The 22,262-nt window shown below is 40.7% G+C and overlaps 1 protein-coding gene across 1 annotated transcript in view; it reads right to left on the bottom strand.

The window, feature by feature from the left end:
- PKHD1 (PKHD1 ciliary IPT domain containing fibrocystin/polyductin) overlaps positions 1–22,262 on the bottom strand; it is a 269,426-nt gene that overhangs the window by 123,107 nt on the left and 124,057 nt on the right. Inside the window, exons 41-46 of the mRNA XM_074921569.1 lie at positions 21,493–21,626; positions 16,670–16,782; positions 14,577–14,676; positions 13,093–13,227; positions 9,788–9,923; positions 7,091–7,337 (exon numbers count right to left, since the gene is read on the bottom strand). Of these exons, the coding sequence (XP_074777670.1) occupies positions 7,091–7,337; positions 9,788–9,923; positions 13,093–13,227; positions 14,577–14,676; positions 16,670–16,782; positions 21,493–21,626 (865 nt within the window). The remainder of the gene's footprint in view (positions 1–7,090; positions 7,338–9,787; positions 9,924–13,092; positions 13,228–14,576; positions 14,677–16,669; positions 16,783–21,492; positions 21,627–22,262) is intronic.

Raw genomic sequence — 22,262 nt, 5'->3', positions numbered from 1 at the left:
GACACCAAATATCCACAGTCCAATTTACTGTTACCCAAATGGAGGCTAATTCTGAATTATGACCATACCAAACACTTTACAGATTTGATGCTGTGCCAAAACCAAGTTCATTTTATTTTAATTACCAAGAATTAAGAATTTTCAGTTGTTTTACGTAAACGTGTGTATCTCTGTCAAGAAACCAAGGACATCATTCAAATCTGCCTTGTATTATGAACTCTTACCATCAGCGAGTTTTTGCATGAATGGGTCTTTTTGAAAAGAACTAGATCTTTGTCCCTGATCCTGAGTAGCCACTATGCAATAGGCCTTCTGAATTTGAAGTAAAAGAAGAGCTGAAACCATCTCCCAGGAGCAGAGAGGGTTGTGACTGACAAGCTGAGATGGCTTCATTTAAAGTAGCTTTTGAGTTTACTACCTCAGGCTTCCTAACTCCACCCCATTCTTAAATCATTTCCACAGCTCCTATAGTTTACAGGCTGATATTTTAAGGAAAACTAAAATCAGATACAAATTTTGAGCTGGAAAGTGGCTGGTAAGCAAGCAGTTCAAACATCTGTGCAGTGTAAGCACAGCAAACATCTGCAGAGGGCCACTTTGTCACTCCACTTATTCCATGTCAGGCAGAGCTCTAAGGCATCCAAAGAGGGTCTGAAGATCCGGACACAGGTACTCTAGGCATGGTTTTAATCCACTTTGAAATCTTCTACAAAATAACACGATTTTAGGGCTAATAATACATTATGACAATGAGTCCCAGGGTAAATGGGTAAATGAAAAGGGATCCTACACTGTTCCAGAGTAAATGGAAAGGAGTCCTATACTAGGAACCAGATTTAGCTTGGCTGCTTTGGAAGGATGTCTCTGATGCCAGAAATACTGAGCAGTAAGAGTTGAACCTCTGAAGTTTAGCTGATGTGCTGGTTAACAACAGTCAACAGCCAATTATTTAATATTTGCCTTCCACGTTACGCCATGGGAGCTCTGAGAGGGCTGAGTTATGAGTGTGTAAGCTGCCCTATGTGTGAATACAATCATGTACACAGGGAGGACACACGACCGGAGAGCAACTGAGCATGTACACATTGAAAGAAGAAGTGTGATTGTAAGGGTGTTTCACAGCAGGTGGATGTTCATCTGAAGGCACCACAGTAAGTCAATATCAAAGGAAAAGCAAAACTAGAGTAACCATTTGAACTCTCTTCAAGACTCAAAGACACGGAGGTAGGGGGTATGCTATTCTTTTCACACTAACCCATCAGCAGCGGCTGGGTTTGCAGCAACTGAATGCGTGCACTACGGGAGAGGATATTAGACCAGGTTTAAGAATTAAGGCTATAAAGAAGAAAGTTAATCTTTTCCTCTGCAGCAGACTAGAGAAGAGGGAAGCAATAAAAGGCTTGAACTACAAGACTGGTGCTGAGCAAGTCCCAGGTTTCCGCAGCGAGAAGGAGAAAGCAGATGAAAGGGAACAAGAGGCAAACTTCCTTCTGGTGTGCGCAGCCGCAAAGGGTTTGGAGTCCCCTTTGCCGCAAGGTGCTGCCTGGCTGCCGATTATTCTAATGCTCTCCTCTTGTAAAAATTATGCATAATGTGAAGAAACTTCTAAAGTCACTTAATCACGTTATGACAATTTTTTAATGAAAATTTGTTTTAATATTAATAGAGATTCATATTTTCATGATAATATGGGTAGCGGTGGCATTTGGAGCAGCCGTATCTAGCCTGCAGCCATGCTGTGCTGTGCCATGGCATAAGCTGTTCTTCAGACTACTCAATAACTTTCTCACATATAAATTTATAAAGACTTTTATAAGCTTCAATTACATTTTTAAAAGACATAAAAAGCCTTTTAAAGGGTGCTTAAGTGACACATTAGTTTAACTTTCAACTGGACTTCGTGAAGAAGGCTTTGGTTACAGCAAAGAAAGCTTGGAAGTAGGTCCCTGTTTTCCTGGAAGCTGCTGGGTGAAGCAGTTCAGGACAGAGCCAAGCAATACTCAAGTAGTTGTTTTCTGTTTGAAAAAAAAAAAAAAAAAAAAAAAAAAAAAGTCTTCAAAGGGTTTTTATCTACATTTTAGGGGGGAGAAAGTGCCAATACACTACATACATTCTGGTAAATTAAACAGCACAAAGATAAAGAGTCAATTACCCACATTGTAACTTGATTAAAATGGTCCCAGACATGTTTTTAGCTTGCACCAACCAGCTTCATCTCAGGCAGCTCCCAGTCAAGGGATCTTTCCTAAAATGTAGCGCTGATGCAACTTCCCTGATATTGTGGAAGCTAAGGTTAATAACATGGCCATGGCCAAGCCTTGACAGTTCTCCTCAGGGTCGGGGAATGAACCTGAGGTTGCTGGGAAAGAGGTTGACATACTAGGACTCCCCTCCCAAAATTCATTTGCCTCAGTCTATAAGAGTTTCAGAGTTGGAGTCTACCCCTGAAACTCAGGGGAAACAAAAAACCCACCGTCTCAAGCCCCTCACATTTTTTATTGAGGAGCACAGAAAATGCAGCACTGAGGACCGAAGGAGAGCACAGGAGATGGGACTGGTTTACTGCCTTTGCCTGAAAAATTCTCCTTGTACGATGTGACTTCACACCACAGTGAGGACGCTCTTGTGCTGTCACTCTGGCCTGATGATCAGCAAATGTGGGTTCAGTGCTTAAGGTCTGGGCTCAGAGGTTTGTAATCTGGTTTTCACCCTGGTTTTGACAGCACCCCTGCTTTCCCAAGGTAAAGTGGTAAGCACAACTAGCAAGTCGGAGATCTGGCAGGCTACATACTCCAGGGCCTGGTAAGGGATAACAGAAAGATTTCTTCAAGAGCGATTTTTATTTCTTTGCTCATCAGAAACTAAAGAAAGCCAAACAACAGTACTTTAATCTTTTTACTGAGATTAGATGAATCCAAACGCTGCACTGTTGGGAATTTTTTCCTGTCACCCACCTATCTTTATTCTCTCTGCTCAAACTCTGCCAGTTGCTTCCAGTCATATTTTGTTGTATTAATCCTAAACTATTCCCTTTTTATTGCGAATGCTTTTCAAATACATCTGGACAAAATTAACCTTTCTTCCTCTTCCCTCACCCTCTCATCATCTGGTCATGCTGTGGATGTTTTATTAATTGACTTTCATTCTTCACCTCCTCCAGCTCCTTTCATTCCCCACCCTGTACCTCTACCGGGTCCCTTTTGGAGTTCTGTCCGTGTGACCAAAGACTCCGGCTCATCTCATTTACTTGGCTGCATACTGACAGTCTTTCAACTTAACATGATGGTGATTTGGCTAGTAGGAGCTACTCAGGAGAGAGGATCTGGAAGCAGCACAGAGAGGATGCTCACGGTCTCTCAGGTTACTCTGTTAAGTACATAGTCCTCAAGAGGACAGGCTAACAGCTGGCTTCTGCTACCCAGACTGCCAAGTATCTTTGATGTAAGTTGACTCCCAGCACATGCAAATGAATAATAAAGAAGGGAAAGCAAGGGTACTTGCTTGAAATAAAAGGTTGAGTGAGAAGTCATTGATACGACTAATCTAAAATTCTTAAGCCATTTACTGAGAAGACAAAATTTAGATCAGAGCTCAAACATTTCCAGAGTTAACAACAATGGTGAAGATGAACGGTTTGTACTTGTTCCTTCACCACCTTTTGATGTGAGGAGGAACAAGGTGTATTGAACACATTAGCTATCATGAATTATTAACATTTACATTGTGGCGGTATCCAAAAGAACTCAAATCACACCACAGGAAATGTTGTGAGAAGCTCCATCCATCCACACAGTGCTGACCCATAGATGTGGTCCATATAAACAAGGGAAATACACACCAGGAAGTGAATGGATTTGTCTAGGACATCATAGTTAGCTGGTCCAGAAAGACATCTAGCACAGTTATATATTGTCTCCTATACCTTTTTTGTTAAATCAGAATGATTCCCAGCTCTTAATTTATTGCAGACTTTTGTTTTCATTATGAGAAACAGTAACCACATGCAAAGCCTGCAGGTAGCTGAAAGTCTTATAGTTCTCCCCTTCAATGGAACATGTGATTTTTTAATTTTTTTCTTATTTGGGAAGGTTGTTGGGTTTTTTTTCCCCTCCTTTTCTAAAACATAAATTATAAGACAGACATGAATTATTAACAGCCCTCTGACAGGGCACTTCAGGATTTCTGCCTGTGTACTACTAACCTGAAACAGCAAAAATAGATAATAGTTCAAACCTGTACATCAAAAGAAAGTGAAATATTGAGCAGGGCACTGGGAAGGGAAGATGAGCATGGGAAGAAAAGCAGGAGTGGTGATTAGATCACAAAAAGCCTTTTTTGAACCCTTTTCATTTATGCCAGGAATTTTCAGGTGTCCTCCCTGGGTAAGAGAAGTGGTGGCAGTACCTGGCCGAAGAGTATTTCTCCCCTGGATCGCTTTAGCTGCCCAAAGACAGGAACAAGTCCAGCTTGGGTAGGCAAGTGTAGCAACAGAAGCGAGCTGGGACAACACTTGGGAGCTCTACAGCCATCAAAGATGATGGGAAAGAGCTGTCTATATACGAGGACTGGGTTATTACAAAGGCGCAATATGAGGCAGTGCCAAGAGGAGGCTGAACTCTTCAAAACTATCTTTTATCCCCCTGGAAATGAAAAAAAAATTGTCAAAAGGGGCATTTTGTCGTGAATTTATAGTAGGTATGATTTGCTGGGAGTGTGAAGAGATACCAAGAAGGACATGTACTCTACATCATAAGATATGGTTATACTCACACAGACAGGTAGATCTTCTCCAACAAAACTGTGTGTCATCCACTCATAGAGTGTGTAAGCACTCACAGACCTGTGGCTACACCTCCTCTGATAACCCATGCCATGGCCTGGCCTTGAGGCTGCTAGCATGGCCTGGCCACATCCATACAATCGCGGCAGAAGGAATTTTATCGTATGGATGTGGCCAGGCTTCCAAAACAGCATGGGACATTTGAATTGCCCTATTGGAAGTGGTTCCTTGGGTTGCATTGACCTCTGAATTGTACCCCACAAATTCCTTGGGTGTGGGATAGCTGTCCTGGGTCAAAACTATGCCAGGGACCATTATGAGCCTTTACAGTGCAAACAGCTGGAACTGGAATGGGTTCAAAAGTAAGTCAAAAAGAGAGACAGACTGCACTTACATATATATATGTCTGTTTGTATATACATGCACAAACAGTCCTTGTGCTTGCATCAGATGTATTTCCCCAAAAACTTGTGCAGAAGACAGGTAGAGGAAAATCTAGTCATTCAATTTAATACAGGGACACCTAAAGGCTTACTGCTGTTTAAATATGCATGAGGTGACTAAGTGCCCTTTACAGTCACTAGAAAAAGCACAGTCCGTAGAAGCCCAAAGGGCAATTCAGCTGACCAACCCCTAAGAGAAAGATCAGAGAAGCAGAAGCATCCAGTCCTGCTAGTCCCAAGCAATCAAAAAGGTTGGTGCGAGATGTCAGATCTGACACAACATCTCCAGGAGATCCTTGCCCTTCTGCCATGGAGTGACAAGCCACAGATATATCACAGGGCATTTAAATGGCACTAAACATCTCTCCATGGGCAACCAAGTCAAGGACCCAGGTTTCCACCAGCAGTAATGGAACACATAGTCAGTATCTATGTGGTGATCACACAGGTTCTTCAAGATAGTATCAAAGTTTATATGTCTTCAACCTAAGTTGAATTCACTAATATTCAGTTTCTCGCTCACTCACAAAATCTTTCCAGGAATTTTTCATGGCTGAATAAGCTCTGAGAGCTACATCACAGGCTGATTGTTGTCCCTTTCACCCATAAAGTAATCTGTTCATTTATGCATTGAGTTCCTCTATCAAGATTAAAACAAATAAATGGCTTTTCATTGCCGTTTATAAACAGAGGTATTATCACAACTGCCCATTGAAATCAAGCAGAAACTGGCATCTTAACTACTTTGGAAAGCAGTTACCTATTTGCCAAAAAACTTCTGTCTCTCAAAATAACAAAACTTAATTCTTTGGTCATTGTCTGATCCCATCATGTTGATGAGAATCCTTAACTGTATAGACTGAAACAGATTGCTTAGGCTGTGAGCCTGGGTCAGTCTTAATAAGGTTTCATGATCTGAATTGACTAAATTCACCTCAGAGCTAGCAAAGAACAGCAAAATGAAAGACCAGAAAGTCCTGATGAAGTGGCTAAGAAAGGAAAGGCTCCAGCAGAATGGCAGAAATGTGTCTACTGAAAAGTTTTCTTTTAATTAAATATATCTTGAAATTATTATATCTTCTATACAATATAGCTGTTCATTGCATGAGAGATGGGCCCATGAAGACATAAAATGCTGAATCCTGTTTTAGTAGAAAACATAATACATGAATCTGATAGTTTATGAAACTAACATAGTAATGAAATCAGTTTACAAAGATTTTCTGCTTAAGACATGAAAAGCCACCGCATTCGTAATCACTTATTCTTGGGAAGTATAATTAAATTCAAACTTTTTCTAGTTTTAAACTGCATTTTATTATCAATGGATGTGTTTCTCTCATGATCTGGAAGTATTTTGTAGATTAGCACTCAGAAAATCTTGGCAAAGTTCATAATTTGGCCACTAAATTGTGTCTGGGACTTGACCACTGATCTCACTTGGAACAGCTGAACGTCAGTGTCCAACTTGAGCTGGATTCTCATTTCTACAAAGAAATGGTATTTGAAGAGTGACAAAATAGCAGTACACCTCCACCTAAAGGCTCACTTAACACTGTCAGAATCGTCTTAGGACCGGAATCAAGGCAAGAAACCAAGGAAACCAAGATAAGAAAGATAAGCATCTTGCTGAGAACCTCAGAAAAAAATGAACTTGGGCAGGCACAAGTAAATAAAATATAAACCAAAGACTGTCCTGTGTTGTCCATACAGCTAAGTTCTCCTGTTCAAAACCAGTATGGCCTAATTTAAAAACCAGCAGAGAGGCAGGAGTCTTGGACATGTGTTCAGACCCAGCATCTCTCTCAATACACAACACAGTAAGCGACGTCCATTCTGATTTTTTGGAAGTTAAATGGTTACTTACAAATGAAGAGACATACGGTGGAAAACAAGGTCACTGCCACAAACGCTGCCACCAGAAGCTTGACTGAAGTTGGCACTGGCTGTACAAGATACCACAAGGATATCTGTGGAAGGAAGGAGACGGCTTCCTTTCTGCCCTGTGATAGAGCCGTCGAGATCCTCAAGGATGGCAGAGTGAGGAAAAGGGAAGGACACTTGGAAAGGTGAGTTGATGAAGGTCAAACGTTCAGCTCTCACTGTGAACCCACCTGGGAGGAACAAGCAGTAGTTCAGAAACAGAGACTGACCAAGTAATAGGCTTAAAGGCATCTCTGGAGAAAAGGAGATTAACTAACACACCTTTGCTTTTGAAGAATGCCCACTAAGTCAACAAGAGAAGGGCACTCAGGAAAATAAAGAAAGATGGTTGTAGTAATTGCCATTGATGTGATCTGGCCAGGTCCCATCTGTCCAGAATCCTGTTGTGACAGGATTTGTGGTTACAGGCTCCTCTGATCCAGGTGTTGCTCCTGATCGTCATCTCCTCAGTGACTCCAAATGTTTATTCACAACTTCTATTGCCAAAAACTTACAGTCTCCAAAACAGTGATTCTTATAGATCCTTTCTGCCTTGTGTATAAGATAAAATTTTCAGTGATAAGGACTGTTGATGTGTGCGTGTAAATATACTTGTGTACAACACTTGGCACAATAAAACCTTGGCTGAAAAGTGTGGCTGGAGGATCTTTTCATTACTGTAATGCAGATAGCTACAAAAAGGAGGTATACAAAAAAAAAAAAAAAAAAAAAAAAGAAAAAAAAGAAGGAATACTCATGCCAGCTAAAGCACAGGAAGATTTTTAAACCCATTAATATTTCCAGAAGTGTCAGAAAAGGTTCTGCATCTGGGCCGGGGTAACCTCCAGTATAGGCTGGGCAGTGATGGGATTGAGAGAAGCTGGACATCAGCCAGCAACGTGCTCTCACAGCCCACTAAGCCAGCAGTGTCCTGGGCTGCATTGAAAGCAGCAAGGCCAACAGGCCAAGGGATGTGGTTGTCCCCCTCTACTCCGCTCTGGTGAGACCCCCCCTGCAGTGCTGTGTCCAGCTCTGGAGCACTCAGCACAGGAAAGCTATGGACCTGTTGGGGTAGGTCCAGCGGAGGGCACAAAAATGATCATGTTGGATGAACACCTCTCCTGTGAAGACAGGCTAAGAGAGTTGGGGTGGTTCAGCCGGGAGAAGAGAAAGCTCTAGAGACACTACATAGTGGCCTTCCAGTACTTAAAGAGGGCTTATAAGAAAGGTGGGGACAGACTTTTTAGTAGGTTCTGTAGTGGCAGGACAAGGGGTAATGGTTTTAAACTAAAAGAGGGTAAACTCAGACTAGATATAAGGAAGAAATTCTTTATGAGGGTGGTGAGTCACTGGCACAGGTTGCCCAGAGAGGTGGTAGATGCCCCATCCCTGGAAACATTCAAGGTCAGGTTGGATGGGACTCTGAGCAACCTGATGTAGGTGAAGATGTCCCTGCTCACTGCAGGGGGTTGGACTAGATGGCCTTTAAAGGTCCCTTCAACCCAAACCATCCTGTGATTCTGTGAAAATCATTGTCCCATGAAGCATAACAAGTCAGCTTTGGCATGAGCATTCATGCACCACATTTGGTTACTATTTGACTATGATATTGTCAGTTGTAGACTCTCTGAGTCAGACTTTACTATTCCCCTTGTCCTTTGATCTCACCTCCTGAAGTCTTTTTCTCTGTTATGTTATTGTAGGGCAGTATAAGTTTATATATAAATATATTTAAGAGATAAATGCAGTTAGGATATTCTTCAAAGAGCCTTTGGGTACCTCTTCAAAGTTCAAAAGGATGCTTAGTTTATATGTTATCTTAGGCAAATTCACCTATGGTTTAGGCTGGCCTGAGGTAGGAAATTCTGCAAGGTTGTGTCATAGCTATTAAAGAAATCATCCCTCTTGAAATTTTACCTCCCAAAATGAAAAAGCAGTAACAAGTCAGTGTATAGAGACCCCTTCCACTGAGAAAATGAAATCAGTGCAAAAAAATAAGGCTATCTTTGTCTTAAAAATATGTGTGGTATGTGGCTTCAACTAGGTGATGAAGCTATTTGCAAGGGAGATTGGAGAGAACCTACAACCTAACCTCAGCCTGTGCAGAGCAGAGCAGCCAAAGGGTCTGGTTCAGCCCTCCAGCAATGTCAGCAAAATGCACACCAAAGAGGTGGAGTATTGCTGAGGTCTGATTGTTATGCATATTTCTACAATCCTAGCTCAGGGATTTTCTCAGCTCATCTGAGCTGCACATCACACGGAGTATTTATCTTGCATCTACATATTGTCATCTTATGCCCCACCTCCCTGAAAATGGGGAAGAGCTATTATCCTTGTGTCCCAGTTGGGGAAGTGAAGTATTGAGTGACATTTTTGAAAACTATTTAGTGCCGTGAAACCTAAGGAAAGTAGGTATGCAAATACCTCCAATCCTAGCTGGTTTCCACCTACAGCAAACATGGTGATAAAATTACAGATGCAAATCTGGGGCCAGTACTCTTCATCAGAATACGGTGCTTTTACAGGATTCAGCTGAAATATCCAGCAATGGTTGTCTGTGGAAACTATGTACTTTTAAACATCTGAATCTGAAATGGGAGGAAGTCAGGCACCGTGGAACCCCTGCTAAATAAATACCCACCTTGCCCTCGGTAACAGCCAGAACAAGCCCTGATCGCTGTGCAAGTGTTCACATCAAAGTTCCTGAAAGCTGTGTTGGAGATGAATAGCTGGTATCTTTGGGGAGACTTCAGTCCTGCTGACATACAGGTCCTATCCTGCAATGAAGAAATGAAGAGCGCTGGGAAACATATCACCATGTGAATCTCCAAATTTAATGAGTCCAGGATGCAGCAGCTAGGACGCAAGGATGTGATTGCACTCAAGCCCATGGTTGTGGGGCAATGTGTGCTGTTTGAAGGGCAGATCTAAGCTATTGCTTGGCAAATTCTGACAAGTAACATCTGTCTAATTCACCATTTGCAGTACGTAATAGTATGACATTCAGGGTAGTGATTTCCTTGTTTGCTTTGTCCGGGTTGTTGCGTATTAGTTAAAGTTGGACATTTGAAGGGAAAGGAAATTGCACATTCCCTGGGCAGAAAGAATCCACCCGGAAGGCACAATGAGCAGATTTGTTTATGGTGCCTTTTACTTTGCCCTGTCTTGTCCAACAGACAGGAAATTTCCCTACTCTACAAAGCTGATCAGCCTAATTTATGTTCTAAGAAAAACCTGACTGCTGAGATTCAAAGCTCTTCTGTGTGGATGGGGGGGAAGCATTTAAACTAGGGTGTCTTCAAAGCTCTGGTTAACTTCAGGGTCCATCAGAACAACAAGAAGTTAAGTATATCAGTGAGAAACAGGAGAAAACATAAGACATGAAAAGAAAGAGCAAAAACCCACAAGTGATGGAAAACACAATGGAAAAACTCGATTCTGTGGTGATTGTAGGCCATGACACATGGGATGTGTACGTCTCTCTGACATTTTATCTTGGAGACAGGCTGGGAAGAAGGATGTACTCAGAGCTAGTGGGTAGCCCGGAGGGGAAAGGGTTGTCAAAAATTCGTGGTGTTATTTCTGAGGCCAATAAACACTTTTGCAGGACAACTCTCAAAAGCCATAGTAGAGAATCAATTGAGAAACCCACCCTCTGTGAAAATATCCTCTTTAACTGAACATGTAGAATTAAATGGACTTTTATAAATAGTTCATCACTTCAAAGACATGGTGCTATCTTCAGTCTCAAGAGAAGCTCCATCACCTTTTTTACTCCAAGGCCAAAACACCTGCAGTGATGGTCTTGGTTCTTGGGCTGACTCCTTCCAAGTCACTGCTAAACAGAAATCCCTGGCTTCTGGTAACGTATCAGCCAGAAAGACTTTATGGTTTTTTTATTTACACTTGCCTGTTCCTCCATACCACTCCCATTTCTATATTTTTTTTTAATTATTTATTTAAATAAATATTAAATAGAAGAAGAGTGTGAGACAATGATTCCTCCCCAGTGTGTGTCATCTCTCTCAGACCTCCTGCTTTTTCAAGAAGAAATTCTTTTCCTCAACTGGCTTCACAAAGGCAATGAATTTCTTTATGAAAGTATGGAAGAGGCTTTCTGAACGTCTAGGAAACTAGTGAAAGTCTTTTGGCTTTTACAGGCCCTAGATCTAGCCTTGCCACTAAGATTTTTAATTGATCAAAGCCCAAATTTTTAAATGCTGATATTTCCAGAAAACAATCTTGTTTTAAAGCACGTCTTTCAAAAACTGGAAGGTCTAGCAGAGAGGAACATCCAAGGTTCCCATTAAATTACTGTCATAAAGTTTTAATTGATATTAAAGAGACATCATTATTAAAGGGAGGATTACATAAATTAAGATGTAAATTATGACAAGGAGGCTCTTATCATGAGATAATCAAAGATAATCACCCCCCTGGGGTACTGCAAGAAACAAGGCACAGCTGAGTGCCTCTAAATCTCTTAACAAGTACAACATCGGAGTCCTTCCATGGATCCTGCAAAGCAAAAACAAAGATATCCACCCTTCGCTGTCCAAGAGAAATTAATTGTGTCATTGGGATGCTGCAAGGTTGGACTGGTGAGGCAAGGATTAAATCTGAGATACATATTTTCAATAGATCTGCTACAGAGGTTTCTTTCCGCGAGCTTCTAAAGAAAACTCATTTAAAACTCTTTTTCTGCCACTCAGAGAGAAAATTAATTTCATAAACAACAGAAAACTGAGCAGGGCAAAAAAAAAAGCCCTCAAAAGCATGAACAAGTAACTGTGGCCAGTTGTAAGTAAAATTCCATTGTTATCCATGTTATTAATCTGTTAACAACCTGGTAGCACCCAAAGGACTTTGTCCAGCTGCCTAAAGAAGTAATGGAAGATCATATTTACTGCATAAATGTTATATCTTGGCAACATTTTTCCTTCTCAAGTAAATAAGCAGCATGCTGTGTTCCAGGTGGACCGATGATACTATGAGAGAGCGGAGGAAACCAAAATGTTACCTAGGATAGAAATCAAATCTGTTGTACCCCCTCATTATTCTCAAATCACTAAACTAAACCCAGTTGTGTATGGTTAAATGGTGTCTCTTTATTACAGTAAAAAGTATGTAGGAATTTATGTTAGAAAAGCTTATTTAAACAACAGTTATTATTACTCTCAAAAATTCAGGTTCTGTGAATTTCTGAGATGATGTGATTCTTGGAAAAAAAAAAAAACAAAGATGAATATGGAAAAAATTAACACTTATTGTTCTAAAATCCTTCAGCTCATAAATCGAGCAGAACTGTGATTTTGTTTTTACTTTTGAACTTTGTTTTATAAAGAATATTCATGAATATGCATTATAATATAAAATATTTTAATAATTCCATATTTAAATAGAAAAAAATCAGAGTCCTTGTTTCAATTTTCTTTAAAAAAACCTTCAAAACTTCCATACTGAAATAAAAAGATATTTGGAAAAAATGCTGAATTTTCCTGCGGAATGCAATCTCTGGTTTCTCCTCAGCCGGTGTGAATAGAAGATGTGAAAAATTTTATGTGATGCAGATGATCAAATGTTATTTCTCTTCTGCTGCTGCCAGCAGAGGTATCAAAATCCTTGGTTCCAGCAGGCTGGGAGATCGGTACTGATGCCCCAAGTTTCTCTGCTCTATCATCAAATCAGGGTCCCTTTAGCAGGTGCTGCTGCTACAGGCATCATCTTTCCAAGGAGTGGAAGACAGTTAGAGGACTAAGCAAACAGATCAGTGCCCAAACCTCATCCTGAAGCTGCAATTATCTTTACATACAATCTATTTAAAATCCAAGTTTTACCTTGGAGCAGGGGCTGTTCTTCCGGTTGCTTTCTTATTTCTTTTAAGTTCCTATCTGAAGGGTTGCTGTGTAATTCAAGAGAGGTTGAAATAGTTCCTGCAGTACTTACCTTTTGCCCAATGTGTCCAATTAAAACACTATTAGCTACAGAAGTGTTTCCCAGGCTTTCTACGATGTCGATGCCAAAGTCTTTGCAAGCATAAATCCAGAAATGCTGGAGATCAAGGTTGCTGCTTTTAAAAATCTATATAAAAGCATAAGAATAATAATAAATACATAAAAATATTTTGGTTTATAACTGCTTTCCTTACAATATAATACAATGCAAAAAGTGGAAGTGTATAACCACACAGAAGTGTTGAACCTGCATTTAGTAATAGAGAGTCTCCCTTAATGTCTAGTTTCTGCTTTCAATTAGTAATACAAAAATATTTACATTCTATTAACTTATTTTCACGTTAAAAGAAAAAAGAACACTATGAAAGAAATCAGAATTGAGAGTCAGAAATAAGGTAAAACTGCTCTAAATTTTCTGGGGTTTATTACTGGGGAAAAAAAAAATAAATAGAGTAAAGCAGTTAATGTTTGTGGCAGAAAGATGCCTTGAATATAACCAGAGATACTGCTTACAGTCACCTAACAGCAAGACTGTTCCTAGAGACAGCCCATGGAAAGAAGCTCAATAAACTTAGTTATTAATGTACATTAAGTCAGTAACATACAGAGAAATTACAAGTGCAGCAGAGAAACCCACAAAAACAAAACTGCAAAACATCCTTCTGTTGTGTTTGGTTTTGTACAGATAAGCTTTTCCAGAAAGAGAATGCACTGGTCTGAAAAAAACACACTGGAAAATTGGACACCTTCAAAGGAAGAGCCGTAGGATGTGTTAGACCAGAAAACATGCAGAGGAAGACATACAATCTGCTCAGGTCATCACATGGGGGAGATAAGAGGATCACAGCCACTAAGCACCAGTATGGGGAAGAAAGTATCAGCTATTAAAGGGCGATGTGGGTTTTTTTTAGTCAGATCAAGTAACAGTGAGCCACAAGAGCTGGAAAGTGAAGCTGGATAAATTGAAAGAAAAAACAGTGCACATTTTTAACAAGGATGGAAAAAATCCCATGGAAACCAGTAACTCTATGAAGGTAACAGATCCTCTACCAACAGCAATCTTTACAGAAAGCTCAGATCCAGCAGGAGGATTTTTTTGGCTGCATGATCTAGTGGAAGGTGTCCATGTGCATGGCAGGGGGGTTGGAACTGGATGATCTTCAGGGGCCCTTCCAACCCAACCCATTCTATGACTCTATGGTTATAGTGGCAGACGTATGCTAGACGATTACAGAGGACACCAGCTGTTGATGAAAGGAATACTGAATCTGCACTAGAGCAGTAAGAAGAGCTCGCACAAATTGTGTTTCTGGCTTCATCACCAAAATAGAAGCCTCCATCTGAGGGACATGGACATAAAGGTACAAGAGCTTTGACCGTAACTGTGGCCTATTTGAAGTCTTACAAGATGAAGTCCGTGTAGAGGTGATATACTTGTAAAGTTCCTCAGCATCACAGAGGACAGTCAATGCATACCTGTGCTCCGCCTTGGCTGCTCCAAGCTGTGAAGTTGCTGAACTGAACAGGTCTGTTTGGGCTATCAGGCAAATATTCTGGGTACACCAGCAACCCATATCTGTTTAAGAAAGAAAGCAAAGGACATGGTTTCTTTGCAGTGCCTGAATTCATGAGCAGATTTTCACAGAATCACAGAATCGTCTAGGTTGGAAAAGACCTTGAAGCTCCTCCAGTCCAACCATGAACCTCACACTGACCATTCCCAACTCCCCCAGATCCCTCAGCGCTGGCTCAGCCCGACTCTTCAACCCCTCCAGGGATCCCGGGGACTCCCCCCTGCCCTGGGCAGCCCATTCCAACGCCCAACAGCCCCTTCTGCACAGAAATCCTTCCTCAGAGCCAGCCTGACCCTGCCCTGGGCAGCTTGAGGCCATTCCCTCGGGGCCTGGCGCTGGCGCCTTGGCTCCAGAGACTCATCCCCCCTCTCTGCACCCTCCTGGCAGGGAGTTGCAGAGGGCCAGGAGGTCTCCCCTCAGCCTCCTCTTCTCCAGACTGAACCCCCCCAGTTCCCCCAGCCGCTCCCCAGCAGACCTGTGCTCCAGACCCTGCCCCAGCTCCGTTGCCCTTCTCTGGCCACGTTCGAGTCATTCAATGGCCTTTTTGGAGTGAGGGGCCCAAAACTGAACCCAGGAATCGAGGGGCGGCCTCACCAGTGCCGAGTTCCTATTCATCATTTTGATATCCAACATTTTAAATCTGTAACAGTTCTCTGCATGAGACTTTATCATTTAATCCAAAATCCAAAAGTGGTGGATAGCAATGTTTGTTTTAGGCATCTGATCATGAGGGAGAGCATACTTACAATTTCTTTTCAAGTATTTTCATATTTAGCCATGAGAAGGCTAACAACCAGTGCCTGGGACCACTGTCAGGTGCTCTCTGCAAAACACCCCCACCATGCTCATGAGCTTCCAACCAGTGTTGGCTTCAGCTGAGCCCGACATGAATCTGGACAGATAAGGCTTTGCTAGCTCTTGGACTCAGCTAACTTGTAGTACGCTCCCAGCATAAGTGTTCCTGACTGCAGTCCTTACTTTGACCTTCTCAAAGATTTTAAATCCAGATTTATACCCAGATTTCCTCAAAATTCAGGTGACACCATCCGCTGACTTTTAGCACAATGTCATTTTTTACTGTCATTTCTGGTTTAGGGAAGTACAGGAAGGAGCTCTGGGAATAACTGTGATATGTAATGTCTGACATTCACACAGCACCTTTTATCCCATTGGACTGCAAAGTGCTTGGTCTTCCATTTCAGTCTACTTAATCAAAGGCCATCTCTAAGGGTTAAGTAGTCATGCTGCTATGATATAAAGTATTTGTGGGTAAGAAATGCCACATCAGGTTGTCTAAGCCAGTATACTGTCTCTAATGGTGACCTAACGATGATGTTAAAGGAGTGTAAGAAAGAAATCCTATATCTGTTCTCCTGCATGCCACCCTTTTCTGCTCAAAACATCTGGTATAATTAAAAATGAGCTTTCAGTTCAACACATGAGCGCATACTTCAGTGCTGTGCTGTTAAATGGTTGATGAGGAAACATGTTAAATGTGGCACCTTAAACTGCATCAGGATCATTTAAACGAGGGGCTAAAGTGGAGGAGCTTGTTACCAGCACAGGGAAATGCTGCAAGTTAACAGATTGGGTTTGTGAATGAAGAAGAAAGGACTGTATTGAAACTACTAAGGAAACCATTCACAGCCAGGCCCTGCAAAACAGCCCCAACCACAGTGCTGCCAAACACTGATTCTGCTCTTCTGTGGAGAACTCTGCTTACAGGAAGGACCTTAAAAAGGTGCAAAATGTAAAACAAAAACAAAAACCAAACCAAACAAAAAAACCCACAAAAACACACACAAAAAAAACCCCAAACAAACACACAAACAAAACCAAAACCAAACAAAACAAACCAACACACACACACACACCACACCAAAAAAAAACCCCAACCTGAACGGAGAGGTAAAGCCTTTCTGCTCATCCCTGCAATTACAGTTAGCACTACCATGTATAAAAGGAAAATCTCTTTAACCAAAAATCCCCGAGTACCTTGTGCAGGAATGAGCTATGTTCTCACTGAAGGACAGGAGAGGCATTTTGGATGGTCCCTCAGGGGAGAGATGAAAGAAATAGCCATACCCAGCAGCACACACTGTGTTACCCTGCAAAGAAGCAAATGTGACTGTGAAAAAAAAAAAATAATAAATAAGATTACCACAGATTTCTGAAAATTAAAATATATTTAAGAAAAACCCAGATTAAACTCCCAGCTGAACTCCATTCAAATTCTGGTAAGTGTGGCTGACAGAAGCTGGTACCTTGTTTCTGTGTCCTCAATCTTGTCCTGGTTTTGCTCTGTCCTTAGGCCAGTCTTAAAAAAAACCCCTATTCTCAAGCCACACAACAAGGGTTGGCCAAGCAATAAGAAAGAAATGATAGAAAAGTGATATTGCCATAATTCTTAAAGTATAGATAAGAAAAAAGTGTGTGGAAAATTTCTTACCCCTATAAAACCCTCTCTAAGTAGGAAGATGATGTCATGAAAGAAGGAACTAAAACAAACAACTAAACTTACTCAGACCTTTAGTAAATGACTTGGTTTGGATTATTTTTCACAGGGTAAGTGAATAACCATGGGAAGATGTGCTGTAAGTTATTGTCATTTAATATCTCTTAATGAAGAAATTACGGAGTTTAATTCTTTGTATTATTGCAGGAGGTGAAAAATAAGTGGTCATAAAGTCTGCCTGGCTTTAAATTAGGAGTTTGGTACTTAGAGACTCTGTAGCAAGTGGCTTTTGTGGGTTATATACAGTGGGTTAGGAGCTTTTCTTCTCTGGGAGAAAAACCTGGTTTTACCTTCTTCATTTCAACAGCGGCCAAGCCTAGTGTTGGATGGTGTCCACATAGCAAAGTTTTCTTGTGTACATCTGGGCATGATCCCTCTCAACTACCTTAGATGTGTAAAAATTTGATGCTGAAGTCCAAGCCAGTAAACCTGTCCCTTTCCAGTCTATTCTTAGATAAGTTTAATTGCCCTCTGGAGGTATCTAGTTCTCCAAAGGGAGTCTAAGATGAAATTTCTTGCAGAAAGCAGACCTTGTTCTCTAAGATTGGGTTTGACACCCACCACTACCATTCATAGGTCACTGGACAGTGTTAAAACACTAAAGATTTTTTGGTCCCTGATGGTCCAAACCAAAGCTAAGCCTGGTGGCCTAGAGGTGAAAGCTTCCACATACCAATTACTTTCTTCTGACCCATCCAAGTGTGTTCCCTGTAGTTATGATCTCTGACATCTGTCAAGCGACAAAGAGGTATCAATACCCAAAGCACTGCTTTCTCTGTCCCCTGGTAAAACTGCTGCTTTTTCTGAAAGTGTAGCCGCAGACCCTTTTCCTTTAACAAAACACTTCTGCAGTCCAGTCACATTATTCCCAGGATCTTTTACTTGCGACTCCAATCGTGCGTTCTACAGATGATTCATAAGGCAAAAAAACTGCATATTTATTCAGCCAGCTAGTGGCTGGAGGGCAGGGGTTTTAGGCAAGCAGGGAATTTTGTGTGGAAATCAATTCTTTGTGGAAGTCAGTATATTACGAATGTCCATGCAACCAAAATTCCAGAGAGAAATTACCTCCCTGAGCACGCCAAATACCTGGAGGTATGCGCTGCGAGTCAGTAAAATAACGTGGCTGACGTTTTAAGTGTCTCTTAACTGTACAACACTGCTAATGTAAATATTTCATGAATTTCTTTTAGATAACCAGGGCTCAAACTGTTGACCATAAAGATGACATTAAAGCTCTGGAGAGAGTGTGCCCAGCACCACTCCCCCTGTTTCAGAACCTGGCAGGGTGGAAGGAGCAGCCCCAAAGGGCTCACTTCACCGTGCCCTCACCTTGTAGAAGGTGAGGATCTCGGTAGGGATGAAATAATGAGAAACAATTGATGCCAAACAGATACAGCCTCACCTCTTTGGTACTGCAGAGAATGCTGGATTGGGTGATACTGAGAAATAAACCCATTTATCAACAGCGAAACCATCAGTGACTCCTCTGACATGGAAACATGAGCTGATATCCACCCCATCTATTCATTCATTCAAGCTGTTCCCCAGCCCTCAACACCAGGTGAAGAAAGGAAAGGGAGGATCCCTGCTGAATTTCTTAAATCCAATCTGTACGTTGCTATGCATGAGCACTGCGTGTTGGTTCTGGGATTAATGGGCATTGAATGTTTATGAATAGTAAGTTACTAGAAAAGGCCCAAGACCCACCGGACCCAAGAGAAGAAGGTTATTTTTTTTTTTTTTTTTTTTTTCCTGCACACAAAAATAAAACCAGGGACATAAGTCATGCACTTCAGTGACAAAAGGGCTGATATCAAAGAGATGCATCTTCAGTTTCTCATGCTGATAACATTTAAAAGGCAAGAACCCAGCCTGCTAACGAACATGTCTTACGACACTAAAAAGTCATAACCACTGCTTCCATGCTTTATTTAAAAAAACCCTCCAAACCTAATAATAATAATAATAATTTTGCTGTATAAAACTTTATCTAACACCCTGATTCACAAATGCTCTTAAGAACTTAAATCAAATGGAAACCAGTTCGAAATGAGTCTCCGAAAGTCTTTGTAGTCTCAGGTCTGAGTGACTGCTGTGTCTCAACTTCAACACCATTTAGGAGACCACTGATTTTCAAGGAAGTTTAAGCTCTTCAGTCACCGATGCTAATTTAGGCTTCCCAGTAAATTGAGCAGCTATGAAAATACTATTGCAGGACTCACTGGAAAGCTTAACCCATCATGCACAGTCTAGACCTAGAGTTCTCTGTCTATCTCAGTTGTAATCTTTGCCTTAAAGATTGCAGCCCGTAAGTTTAAAACCAGTAATTGAAAGATGGCAATCTGAAAGCAAAAATCAACCAAACACAAAACCCAACACTGTCCTAACAATAAAATCTAGAGGGGGAATTTTCTATTTTACGTCACTGCCTGGGAACCAGGCAGTGGGAAGATGAGTCTTTCCCATTACATTCTTCAGACTTCCCTATTAAATTAAGATTGTAAATACCTAAAAAACAATATCTAGTTCCTGAGCCATTTGATCAGGATATGATCAAATATGCTGAAACTCTGTAACATCATGATGCCAGTGCAGGTCCAACATCCCTTGCATTTAGTGATTATTGTTGTACAAAGAAAAAGCCACGACACAGGTGTTTTGCTTGGAAGAAGTGCGACTTTTTCTCTTAATATCCATGTCCTTTCATGGCTTCTACTGAACACTGCCTGGTGCAGTAGAACAGTAAGTGCAGCTAATAACAATTTTAAGGCAGGCAACTTTGTATTTTCCTTTTTCTGCTGCAACGCCTCAAATACCCCACTCCGAGAGGCTGCTGACAATGAGGTTTACCAGCAACCCTTCAAGGGCCATCTGCTATTCTGCCTTGAGTAACACACCTCCGGAGAGCAGACTTAACCCTTGTGTTCGGGTACACAGCCACTGATGGAGTTTTGGGCATATCTATGAAGACGTGTGAACCAAGAGAGCTAAACAAATGTGCTGAAAACCGACCACAGTCAGTTCACATGTTACCCGTAGAGATAATTGCAGCAAACCTTTTCAAAAGCTGAGCCACTGGCGATTGAGGAGACAGCTCCAGGGTAAGTCAGTGCATGATAGTACAAAACTCTGTGTTTAGTGGAGCTGAAATTCATGTGATTCTGCCTAGTTGTTGTATTTTTTAACCATATTTGATGGTCTTAAAAATGATAAATATGCCCTTGAGGGAACTGCAGAAAAGTCCTCTCCTTCTTCCTAAGTACTATTGCTTTTATACTAACGTAGGAAATGTGTTGGTCCTTTTTTCACCTTCAAATTTTTGTGCAATTCTTCCCTCTTGGAACAGAAGCCCGGGAGGCGATTAGGTCTTCACATACAGTTAATAATTGCTTTGGTTTCTGTGGGTTAGCAATAGAACAGGTTAGGATTTTTTTTTTTTTTTTTTTTAATGAAAGTGTGCATTTGTCACAACTGAAACTGTGGTAAGGTCAGTTTCAATGAAATTCCAGACTTAAAATAGTTGGGAAGGAAAAATGTTTGAAATTGGTGAAAATATTTTTTTTTTCCATGAAATACTTAAAAGTGACTCTTTATTCTCAAATGTGACTTGAATAAGACAAAAAAAAAAAAAAGTATGAACTAAAAGTATGAACTAAAAGAAAGCATCAGAGAATTAGTGAATAAAAGAGACTTTTACTGAGCTCAACTTTTTGATGTGAAGGTTGTTAGCCTGTTAGCTTTTTAAGAGTTTGATGGTTTATCACAATTTAGAATAGAGAAGCTTCGTTTCTTTTAAAATCTATGTCATTTTCATAGGACGGGGAACACATTCTCCTTCTCACCCTGGAATGCAAATCTTGGACTGTACGTAAGTTGTCAGACAGAGGTGAATTTGATATTGCTGAATTTTAGTGTGTTTGTCATCCGTCCATTAAAATAAAGACTATTTTTGTTATAAAGGCAGAAGTAGGAAAATATTCTAGAGAAACTGAGCTTAAACTTTTTTTTCATTTTTTAAATCCATGAGTATTAGAAAATAAAACCATTTTCAAAAGTATATCAGGATGAAGGACCTCACTGCAATATTTCATTCCACTCTAGTGCAGTAAAATTTTCAGTAATAAATTTGCCCATTAATAGAATTTATTTTGTAATAGACATTTGTAATATCCACAGTTTCTGACAGCTCAGCCAAGAAGCAGATGTTGTGTATATGATCTCCCAGACAAATGAAGCTCCATAACTTTCTGATATCTTTGATTAGAGAGGAAATGTTACATTTTATACCTGAACTTCTTACCTTGATGTGGTTGACAGGAGCCCTGATGTAGATCCCTGCTGGTGACAGTGTCTCAATGTTTGATAAACCGTCTGTTCCAGAAAGGCCAATCACTATGTTGTTACTGACTCTGTTCCCCTCTTCCGGTCCTTCTCCTTTAAAATAAAATTTAAAAAAAAAAAAAGGAGATAAAGAGAAAAAAAGATAAAAAGAAAAAAAAAAAAAGAAAATAAATAACAGAAATGTAAATATAGATGGAAAACTCTATTATGCAAGTCACAGAACTTGCTGGGGTTTGCCCTGTCTTCTTTGTTGGCATGGCCCACCTGGGAATTCGTTTTTTCTGCTAATTGTCTCTGGGTAAATCACTGTTTAAAAAACACTTAGAAACCTGTGTTTAACACACAGTAGAAGATGGCTGTGAGACGGTCAAAGACTGCCATGACTGCTCAACACAGCACACAGCATGGAAAGGGAAAGACTGTGTGCTTCAGAAATGTCAGGAGGCCACAAGCAAGATCTGATCAACATTGTAAATGTGATAAAACCCAGTTTCTGTCACTGAGAGCTTAAACTTTAATGAGATAAAAACAAACAGGGAAAGAAATACTATGATACATATTCTATTATACAAAGAGGCAATGAAAACTTTGAGTCTCAATGCAATATGCACTAGGTGTTATATATAACACCAGCCATGCTGTACTGCAAGTTTATGGAACAAATGAATAAAAAAGTATATTATAAAGGACATTTACAGTTGGAAAAAGAGAGATTCAGAGTGGGGAAGC

This window comes from Athene noctua, chromosome 1 (genome assembly GCF_965140245.1).
Source record: "Athene noctua chromosome 1, bAthNoc1.hap1.1, whole genome shotgun sequence".
In the NCBI taxonomy this organism is placed as follows: Eukaryota; Metazoa; Chordata; class Aves; order Strigiformes; family Strigidae; genus Athene; species Athene noctua.
This window is presented reverse-complemented; position numbering and strand designations above follow the sequence as displayed.